The sequence below is a fragment of the Falco cherrug genome, chromosome 3 (genome assembly GCF_023634085.1).
Source record: "Falco cherrug isolate bFalChe1 chromosome 3, bFalChe1.pri, whole genome shotgun sequence".
Taxonomy (NCBI): Eukaryota; Metazoa; Chordata; class Aves; order Falconiformes; family Falconidae; genus Falco; species Falco cherrug.
In genome coordinates this window covers 99,491,547-99,502,777 of record NC_073699.1, presented here as the reverse complement: position 1 = coordinate 99,502,777, position 11,231 = coordinate 99,491,547, and the positions used below count along the sequence as shown (strand labels likewise).

The window sequence follows — 11,231 nt, the reverse complement described above, 5'->3', positions numbered from 1 at the left end:
TTTGGGGCACTCTTAAAGCAGGCTTCATTGTAGGGAAAAATGCCTCTGGAACATTTTTGTCCATTTTGCTTACCAAGTCAGTTCTCCTATCTAATGGCCTTCACCGTCTTGAGATGCACATTGCTTTTCTGAAACACCATGCAGAAAGAAGCGTTTTTAAGGTCTTATCTTTTTCTTCCATATCAATTCAAATCATCAGGGCTTGGAAAAAGAAAGGTGCCCGTTCCTTTTCAGCCGATGTCAGTCGATGCTGTCTGCCCGGCGCTCCGCAGGTTGGCCCCATCGGCTGGCAGCCCCGGAGCAATGGCAGCTGCTGTTCAGAGTGTTTCCTGCGACACGGGCCTTGCGCCAGGCTGGGCAGCTGGGCGAGGGAGGCGGGAAGCTGGTGCAAGTCACTTGTCTCCATCCCCATTAGTCGTGAGTACAAGTCAAGTGACAAGCTGGCAGCAAGCGGGCAGGAATGCTCCGCAGCAGCTGCCTGGGGGGAACTACCATCGAGCAGGAAGGAAGCGAACCAGATGACAATATAGGAGGGAGCATGGGGAGAAAATGTCCCTGTGGTTGCTTGTGAGTGTGCTGCTCCCTCCCTCAAGAGCACAGCTATGAGCAGGCAAACCAGCACTGGGTTTGTAGGGCGAGAGGGTTCAGGGGAAGCCTGCGGAGCTGCTGTGTGTTCATCCGGACACAAACGTTTCTTTGTGGGTTTTAGAATCATTTAGGTTGGAAAGGACCTCTCAGCTCATCAAGTCCAACTGTTAACCCAGCACTGCCAAGGCCACCACTAAACCACATCCCTAAGCATCACATCTGTGTGTTTTTCAAACGCTTCCAGGGACGGTGACTCCATCACCTCCCCGGGCAGCCTGTTCCAGTGCTTGACCACCCTTTCAGGGAAGAAATTTTTCCTAATATCGCTCTTGTATGGATACTACTGCAATTTTTAAAAATTAGAAAATTATGAGCTCTCAAAACCCTCTCTTGCCGTGACCTTTTCTTGGCAGCTATTAAAAAATGCTGGGAAGGCACAATTGCCATATAGTGTATCGTAACTCACCAAGACCAGAAGGTAAGGAAAAGCCGTGGGGCTTTTCAGAGTGTTGCAGCCCTTGAGTTGCAGGTGGGTCTGATGATTTTAGCACAGCAGGTCCCATGCTACACCCTGTTGCAAGTCTCAATATTGCTTGTAGCAACTGGTGCTTCAAGATCAGTTGACGGAAGGCTGTAGCCGGCGGGCCGGTGCAAGCTTCTGTTTGTGTATATTTTCACTCCTGGCCGGGACTGCAGCCATGAGGTTCGAGCACCTCCACCCTCTGTGTGCATACCGTACAGTTACTCTGAGGATACTCTGCAGATACACGCAGCCTGACGAGCACCTGCTATCCATGCACTTTACAAGGTGTGCTATGTCCCTTTGAGAAAAGCGGCCGCTAGTGATCGGCGGAAACACGTTCACTGCCTTTCTTAAAGCTTCCCAGGACAGCAAGAGGCATCTTGGGGAAGTGCGAGCGGCTCCGTACCGCGCTGCGGGCTGACATCGCCGTGGACCGGCGCGGCGGCGGCCGAGGCCTGGCGGGACCCGGGGCGGCCTCAGCGGGGCGGGCGGGGCGGCCTCCAGCTCCCGCAGCACCGCAGCTCGCCCGCAGGGGGCGCCCGGCCGCCCCCGCCGCCGCCCGCCTTCCCTCGGCGGCCGCCGGCCTCCCGCAGCCCGGCCGCGGCGGGGATGGCGGCGGAGGACGAGGCGGAGCTGAGCCTGCTGGAGTGCCGGGTGTGCTTCGAGCGGTACGGCCCCGGCGGGCAGCGGCGGCCGCGGAACCTGCCCTGCGGGCACGTCCTCTGCCGGGGCTGCGTCGAGGCCCTGAGCGGCCCCGAGCGGCGGCGGCTGGAGTGCCCGTTCTGCCGGCGGGCCTGCGGCCCCGCCGAGACCAGCGACTGCCTGCCGCTGCTGCAGCTGCTGGAGCTGCTCGGCCCCGCCGCCCGCGGCCCCTCGGCCCTGGGCTGCGGCCCCTCGGCCCCGGGCGGCGGCGGCAGGGCCGGGCCGGCCCCCGCGGGGCTCGGGCTGCGGCTGGCGCTGGGGGGCTGGGGGTCACTGGTGAACCCCACCGGCGTGGCGGCCTGCCGGCGGTCGGGGCGCCTGGCAGTGGCACACGATGGCAAGAAGAGGATCCACGTCTTTGGGCCGAGCGGATCCTGCCTGCAGCGGTTCGGGGAGCGGGGGGACGCGGGCAACGATATCAAGTACCCACTTGATGTGACCATCACGTCGGATGGGCATGTGGTGGTCACCGATGGCGGGGACTGCTCTGTGAAGGCCTTTGATTTTGAGGGAAGGGGGGTCCTGGCTGTCCGGGAAGGTTTCTGTTTACCCTGGGGCTTGGATGCCACCCCTGAGAGTGATATAATCCTGACGGACTCGGAGGCAGGCGCGCTGTACCGCTTGACGGCCGACTTCAAGACGGGGAAATTAAAGAAGTGCCATATGATCCGGTCTCAGCTCATCAGCCCGAGAGGGGTCGCGGTCTCCCAGACCTCGGGTGCTATCGTGGTCATAGAGCATCTGAAAGCTCAAGGACCGAACAGCAGCAGCACCCGAGTGAAGATATTCAGTGCGGAGATGGATCTCATCAGTCAGATGGACAGCTTTGGTCTGAACCTCGTTTTCCCCTCCAAAATATATACTACAGCTGTGGCCTTTGATAAAGAGGGTCGAGTTATAGTAACTGATATCTGTAGCCAAGCGGTAATATGCTTAGGGAAACCTGAGGAGTTTCCCACCTTTAACCCTTTAATTAGCCATGGGCTTTCTTATCCTGTAGGACTGGCTTACATGGCAAACAATTCCCTCGTCGTTTTAGACAGCGGTGATCATTCAATAAAAATATATAGCTCCATCTGATTGGGCTTAGATGCTTACTGCTACAAGTTCAAGCTGCTTTTGGCCATAAAGGACGCAAAGTTCTGGTGTTAGTTGGCATGTAGGGAGGAGGCGTTGTCCGGGCTTTACTTTAGGTGGTACTGCCCTCTGACCAGCGCGCTGTGCTTCCTGCAAAGCTTGCATCGAATCTCTTGCCTGTCTGCAGGAGAAGACTTGGCCGTTGCAGGCTGTAGTCAGCAATGAATCAAACAAATAATTTGGCATTTTAAAACTTCCATACCTTGACAACTAAACGTTTTTGGTACGTTTTGACAAAGACATCTGGAATGGAGTAATCAGAGACCGCCACCTGGGACAGGAAGGGTTGCATCGTTTTTTCACTTTCCCAGCACGTAGTTTTCATTATTCCTCGTTAAGCATAGATACAGTCATGAGGGTGACAGTTTCTGTTTCCACAATTTCTGCAAGAAAAAAGAGACTGGCTTAACGAAATGATTGGAGAAATGGAAGCTTCAGTTCAAGGTTGCCTGCATCTGGCTAAGATCATTGCAATGGAGGAGCTACCACTGCTGAGTGAGTTACGTGAACTGGTGCTCAAAGCCTATTTTTCCCGTACTGGGGAAATGTGCTTCTGGAAGCACTCTTCTCTGTACTAGTTTATTCCCACCTTTATTAGAGTTGTACTGGAGCACTTGGATCTTCCTGCATAATGCACGAGTCGGTGTCTACCTGGGGATAATTTGGTGTGTGGTTACCAGCATGGGCAGCTTTCCCTAAAAGCCCCTTCAAGTATTTGTGTTTATATCACAAGTACTTAACGCCAATATAAAATTGAGTTGGCTGTGCTGCTAACACAGCTATGCTTGGGAGGTTTCCAGTACTGCCTCTGTCTTGTCATTAATATGGTACTTTTGTGCCCCAAACTCCAAGATTCAACTGAAAATTGAAATGTTGGTGAGAAGTAATAGGGAAAGGGGGACGTAAGCCTCATTTTTTTTCCTATAGCTTCCAAATGAGTTTTTGTTGATTGTGAATACACAGCACATTTAGATCAGTTATATTTTTTGCAGACAGTTTCACTGTGGACATGACTTCTCTTGCCTTATTACACAATGGAAATTAAGGTATCTCTACCATGTGTGTGTGTGTGTGTGTATGAATTATTTTGAGAAGGATTTAACACCCCCACTAGAAGTCACTGCGGCACTTTTAGGCATTTACCTGCTGCTAAAACGATTGCTTAAGTGATTCAGCATTAAAAGGAATTTAGATGTAAATGCTGTCTGAGGTAGTGACAAGTAGATTAAAATGGCATAAAACCTTTGGGGTCATTTATTTTGTTTGGTCACTGAAATCATTACTACTAACTCACATAATTTGAAATTCACAGGTGATCTTTCTATCAGTAAACTTTCAATCTGGCTTTTGGTCTGACTTCAGGGCATTTAATAACTGCATGTATTGCTGCGCCGGTGATTTACCAAATGCTTACTTTAAACTGGCCCAGTTTAGCCCTCTAATTCAGAAAATGTATTAATCTGTCTTATGTTAACATGTATATAAACAAACAAATTATCAAATGTGGCTGTTTGTAAAGGTTAATTGAACAGTGACCTGCCAATAAAGTGTGATTTGCTTACTCCTATGTTGAATGATTTAGTGAACACTACTCATACCTTATTATCATGGGTTTCTCTGTTACAATCCGATTTCTCTGTTGCAGTTGCCCTGCAGGTGGTTTCTTTTTTTATTTGGAAATACCCCACTAAAGTTCTTGTAGGGTCATTTGTTGCTATTGAAAATAGACGGATCTGCAAATTTGGTCTTTTTGAGCTTTCTCTACTGCCAGGCCACACAGTAAGTGCCTTTGGTCAGACCAGAATTACTCCTTGTGTTGTACACCGCTCCTTACAGTAGGAGGTGTACACCCCTGAGCAGGAGCCCTCTTGAGCAGGCAGGAAGGAAATTTACTCAGAGAAGCAGCCCCCTGGATTATATATTCCTTTCTAGGTGCCAAGGAGATGTCTGTCTTTGAGGGATATAAAAACAGTTAGATAACACTTCCTTTGGGGACTGCTGTGTTTCAAAATGCATGCAATACCATCAATGCTATATTCATGCATAATTAATAGTATATCGCAATAGCACTTCCTCTGAACCATAGGCTGTGAGCTTTCATCCTTTATGTGCACTAGGATCTTGGTTTTGCTGCTGAGCTCATGGATGGGCAAATTTCCTAGCACCTGGGAACGTAGGCAACCTTCCAGCAGCTGAAACGCTGATTTTTAAATATTTCACTCATGCTGTTTTAAAATCTACAGAAACTCCCATTGTTCTCCATTCTGCCTCTGTCTCCTTTGGTATATGACTAGAAATCACTTGATGTTTGGGCATCTAAGCAAAATAAACTTTGTGCCTTTATTCCACCTAGTTTGCTGTATGCCATCCCCTGCCTGTAGTCTCTGCTTTACCTACCTACTGAAAGCAAATACAGACTTTTTCTGTGATTGATGCAGCTGGTTTACTATAAAGATTGATGCTTAGTGTTGTACAACACTGCATCAAAGAAACAATTACATTCTGTCTTAATTTTTTTGATGCAGGTGCCTAAATTGAGAAGCCATAAAGAACTGTATAAAACCATGTATTAAAAATTGAGTTCTTCAGTGTACAAGGGAAAATGCAGCAAACCTGAAATCTTTCATCACACAAGAGAATTTAAGAGGTAATGAGAGGCAGAGATCCACCGATATGACAGAGATCCACCAATATGCTGATAAGCTAAAAAGCCTTTAACATTTTTACTTATTCTTGGCTCTTCCTTTATGCATATGTGCACATTTCCTCTATACCTGCTGTACATACCCATTGCCTTCAGGCTGATACCTTAATGCTGTCTGCTTTTCAAAGGCCAAGGGGATGTGTACTGCTCCTATCCATCTGCAAATCTGTTGGAATTTAGTCACAGATTTCCACAGAACAAAAACTTGTGTTCTGAGAGAGGGATGGCAAAGGATGTGGTGCCCATACTTGAACAGATGTCATTAGGTAGGTGATGCTTTCGGGGGTCTGACTGGGTGTGTTCAAAACGGGAATAGCTAGATGTGTGCTTACTTTTTAGAAAAGAACTGTGGCCATTTCATCTAGAAAGTAATGTGGAACTGTGGCTAGTTTCTTCAGTGATACTGACTGTTGCGTTTATTTAAAAAAAACAATAAAAAAAAGGAACCTAGCTAAACTTCTACACCTCATGCTTTAACAATCTGGATTAAACACAAAGAAATATAATGGACAGTATTCCCCTAATGCCACCTCTTCAGCCCCTGCTATAGATTGGTACGTCTGTTACACACACACTGCAATTCCTATGTGGTGTATTTTTAAGCACTGATGTCAGGTTGCTATCGTTGCATATAAATATACCAGGGTATGTTGACAGAGTTTAGGAGTAAAGGAGGCAAGAGGAGTTTCAGAAATGTGTATTGAAATTGTGTTCTGTAACATACATATTTTTCTGTTTTGCTTGTGAAGAAAATAATTTTAGATTAAGACTATACTCAATTTTCAGATCGATGAATAAAAAGAAGAAAGAAATACAGGAAACAAAAAAAAGGTAAAATATACTTAATTTTGGCCGTTGTCTGTTTTGACCATCTGTCTGTTCCCTCCAGCCACTTTGCTGCGCTCATCAGCTGGATGTTTATATTTTCACAAAGCATGGAGTAACACCACTGTAGCATTTTTTGATTTCAGGTGTAAGGATATCTCCTGTAATGGCCAGCCCCCAAACCAGTAAGAGTTTAATAGAGCAGGGTCCATCAAAGTTACGGCCTCGGATACAGGAGATCTTTCCTTTCTGGAAGGGTTGACAGGGGTAAAGCAGCAGCTTTCTCCCCTGGGACCATGGGTTATAGTGCTGTTGCACCCTGCACTAGAGGAATTTGCCTTTCTTTCTTTCTCTTCAGTCTCCAGGGTGTTTTTCTGACTCTTCTCAGAGGCCCATCCTTACAGTTTGCAAGTCACCTGCGAGTCACAGGTTGCCTCCACAGGAGTATAATAAAACCAAAGCAAAAATGCACAGATTTTGCAAATGGGTTCTGAAACCTCACACTTCCTTCAGACATCTCAGGAGAAGTGACAGATCAGACAGCAGCAAGAGCCTAAGGCCTAGTCCCTGTGTAGACAGTTTAAATTTACCGATAATAGGATTTTCTCCCCTCGTTACCTTCAGTCCCCCTCTAAGTACACCAGAAGCCTCTGTATAGAATCCACTGTCCTACTCTGTAAAAGTCTGGTGGGAAATGACTCATAAGAGGTGGCTTTTTCTGACTTTCTTGTCAGGTCTATCATGCATTTCTTGATCAGCCCTGTCCAGCCCCAGCAATTGCTGTTTGAGTTGCCATCTCACCTGATGCAGCAGGCTCTCTTGGTTTGGCTAACTGTGTCCAAAAGTGCTTCCATCTGAACAGAGGATCTTCCAGGCGGAAAGTATAAGCCCCCAGCAACAGGGGGGCTTTCTCCCAGCCTTGCCTACTTGTTTTAAGTTGATGTGAAAGCTGCAGAGCCAGCATGAAGGCACAAACTTGGCTCCAGAAACAGAGTAGAGGTTACCTTCTGAAATAGGTACGTACAGAGTTTGAAATTGCTGAAAGAATTCAAAATTTGTCATGTCATATATGCAGTCACTGACCGTAAAGAGGAGCGGGCCAGGCAGACCTGAAATAAGGTATCGGTCTGTCTCGCCATGCAATACCCAGCCATCACCAGGCAGAAGGCTGGCTCAGCCCCACTGGAGAGGAGCTGAGAATGTATACTGTCTGCGTGATTCCTCTTCGGTAAACCCTTCATGCTACTGAATGCAATGGGGAATTATTACCTGCATATAAAAATTCCAAATGTACAAAACATGTAAACCTTTAAGTACATTAAACCAAAGACCTACTCAGCATTTTCCCCTTTGCCATGCACTGCAGTCTGGGGGGCAAGAATATTCACCAGTTCTGTGTTTCTCCATTGAAGCAGGCATTGACCATGCCTCCATTTCACATTACATTTTCAACGTCATTATGGCAACCAAATGTGTTAATAATAACATGTTTATATTTGATACTGTTACATAAACATATATGCTTTCTCTAGAGTGCTTCCTTTAGTATAACCTGTCTGATTCTCCTGGATGGTTTCAAAGCTATCTCATACTGGGGAGGTTTGCAGTGAGCAGATCATGTGTTGCACTTACGCCTCTTTCTCGCCACTGCTTTCCAAGAGATTTACAGATAATTTTGAATTGGTGCTCCAACCTCTCTTTGAGGCAAATGCATTATAAATGTCCTGGCCCTGCAGCTGCAGACAGGAGAGCTGAGAATCAAGGGGAGCCTTTGGCAGACTTAAGACTACAACTCAGACTTCCCATTACAAGTCTGGTGCCTTAATAAAGCAGGGAGAGTCTGTGTTTAATTATCCTCTTGTCTGGGAGTTGCCCTCCTGATTTTGGAAGAAGTTTTGACTTTTTACTGTTGATCTTCTTGTTACTAATTCTTTTGGTGTTTCCTACAAATCATGGGAATTAATAATTTTCTAGACCACAGTGTATTCCTAGGCAATTGCTCCAGTGTGCTCCATGAAGGTGTGTGGTTTCAGAGTTTTGAAATGCTCTGTAAGGAGGTGTACTACTGCTGCGAAGCCCCACGGCAGGGATCAAGGTACTCATTTCATGTTGAGGGTAGAAAGAAGGAGAAGAGATCACTCTGAAAAGGAGAAAAAAGTAATGAAAGGTGTCTGTGGCTTAAGCAGAGGGTGAACTTCACCAAATCAGAGCACAGAGCACACCCATCGTTCCAGTAAAGGGAATGCATTCTTAAGAGGTGAAGCATTTCAGCTTGGAAAATGAACAAGATGATAAGGGCTGCTGCCTTTTGATTAGTATTGACCTCTGGCAGGGGGATAACCTACATTTGAATAGATTTGCCAGCCACAGTTGGGGACTTTTCAGATGCTAATCCTTAGAAGAGCTATTTATTACTTTCAGCTCTGTATTTGCAGGAAAAATCTGTGGGAAATGAAGATCTGGAGCAAACTAAGCACTTCAAGGAAGTATGCTCCCTATACTTGAATGAATACATATATAGCATTTTTCTAAAGATCTCTTTTAATGTAGGCAAATTTTGCTCTTTTTTCACAGGTAAGCACTATATGAGCAGTGAGCTCAGGTGAGAACAAATCCTGCTTTCATGGACTATGTTGTTTTTTAAGCCAGGAAACTATTGCTAGTCAGAAGATTCTGTAAACCATTTTAAATACTCTAAATATGGTTATATACTTTGTAATTAATAAAGAGTAGGTAATTTTAAGCAGGATATAGGATTACAGAGATAAAATTATAGCTGGGAAAATGAAATAATTTATTTTGAGAAAACTGTGAAGATAAAAAGAAAAAAAAAAGATGTCCCTTATCAAAGCTTGGTTTTAGAACTTCTAATACAAAGATGATCTTGAAAGAACTATCACATCTACATAATCACAGAAGGAGGTAACTCATTTACTGATTTTTATTCCAAATATGAAAGATAAAACCCATATGGAAGTATTAATGCTCATGCTTGCATGATTTCCTGAATAATATGGATTGTGGAATTCAACCAGTATTAACCAGTATGTCTTTTACTATCACAGACTAGGGAGCTAACATGAGAAGAAATATAGTGTCATTAAAGATATGCTTTATAAGAAACCTATCAAAAAAAGTCAGACAGATTAAGTATTAAAAATGTATAATCATCTTCATCTGAAAAGCATGTGCCTGGCTCCCTCATTTGTCATTGTCCTTAATTAGGTAGGAAATAGGGCTCTTCAGTGAGTTCTGCACCAACGTCCACTCAACTTACAGCGTGATATTATGGAGCCAGAAGTATTTCAAATACATGTCTTAGTTCTTTTCTATCCTTATTATTCCTTGAAGTGACTTGTTTGAGTTGCGGCATGCTCTGTCATGAATAGTTTATCTGTGCAGTCATGAGTACTGTAGATGGAATTGGCCATATAAATAAACGCCACAGGACTGGGCTTGAAGTCAGGGAGATTCAGGCTAGTGCAGAGGTTTGCCCTGGAGAAGTCTTAGCGGCAGACTTTATGGTGACAATTTCTGGGAATGCTGCTTTCTTTCTTTTACATGCTGAAAGCCCTGTGCATGTTTGGAATATATTATAGCTAATTATGATTTGCAACATCAGAAATCTTTTGTGAAACAAATGTAATGTAATGGTTTAGCTTTTCTTATTTATTCTTTCATAACATACTGAACCTTTGCCTGGTTCCTAAAGGTCCATCAGACTCAGTGGAGCAGTACCACAATTCCCTTTTGGGATGTGCTGTTGCTCAGTAACCAGCAATCTGGGGCAAGACTCACTCTGGACTGGCATCACCAGTGGAGACCTTATACCCGACCTGCTCTTGCAGATCCTGAAGAGGAGGTCATGGGTTTTAGGCAACAAATTGTGAAAGTTATAGTGTCTTCACTGTGGTAGGGATGACAGTGTAGGCTTTAGGTCCCAAGAAGACTATGTGAAAGGATTTCTAAGGTTGCAGGGTAGGTAACCACTTTTTATTTCATTTCAGATGGAGGAATTCTGGACGACGTGAAGAGCACACTGGTTTTTCCCTAGTATGGCAAAGTGGAACTGAAGTTGCTCCAGGCGTAAGACTAGAGCTGCAGTCCTATTTATCATTTATTTTGTGACATTCATAAAGCTGCTCAGTATTTGGATGGTGTTATCATTAAATGCAGCTGATATTATTCTTCTTATACTTCCACTGTGTCAGTGTTACTGAGATAAAAACCCAAACCAGCCATTTAGAAAGAGTACCTTGGAGGTAGAAGGTCTTTCTTGTATCTCTTTCACTGGAGAAATAAAAGCCATGCAACTGAATTATTTTCAGACATCTGTACTGAGTGATGGACTTTCACCCTTTTGCTTGTGTTGAACTTAAATCTCAAATCAGTTTTCTTGACAATAAGCCTAAATGCTTGATTTCTGGAATTCAACCACACTGTTCCTATTTGTCCCTTTTGCACAATCCTCATCCTTCCCAGTTGGTTGCTTAGTCCATTCCAGAACTGTATTTCTCATTAGCTGTTGTTCAGTCAAACCGTGTGGTGTGTATGTGCATTCACACCACTCTTATTTCAGAAGAAAGATTAATTCCCCCAGAGGTTCTGTCTGGTTTTGTTTTGCTGTGTTGCTTTTCTAAAACAACGTTTCATCTTTACTGTCAGATTAAGGGGAGGAAACCTCAGATCACAATATGAATGGTGGGAAAGGACTTAAATCATTCAGGGGATGCGTTTGGGAGACAGGCATGT

At 45.0% G+C, this 11,231-nt stretch overlaps 1 protein-coding gene across 1 annotated transcript; it reads left to right on the top strand.

Annotated features, from left to right (window-relative positions):
- The first annotated feature begins 303 nt into the window (after positions 1-303).
- On the top strand, positions 304-4,517 carry NHLRC1 (NHL repeat containing E3 ubiquitin protein ligase 1). Its single transcript, XM_005434969.3, has 2 exons — positions 304-385; positions 1,476-4,517. Exons 1-2 carry the CDS (start codon positions 304-306, stop codon positions 2,891-2,893), a joined length of 1,500 nt encoding a protein of 499 aa, XP_005435026.2. The 3' UTR covers positions 2,894-4,517.
- Positions 4,518-11,231: the final 6,714 nt, after the last annotated feature.

Excerpts from the sequence above, each read along its gene's own strand:
- NHLRC1 (XM_005434969.3), top strand. The coding sequence starts at position 304 with ATGGCAGCTGCTGTTCAGAGTGTTTCCTGCGACACGGGCCTTGCGCCA. Across the intron at positions 386-1,475 it reads GCGAGGGAGGCGGGAAGCTG|GACAGCAAGAGGCATCTTGG; the intron begins GTGCAAGTCACT and ends AAAGCTTCCCAG.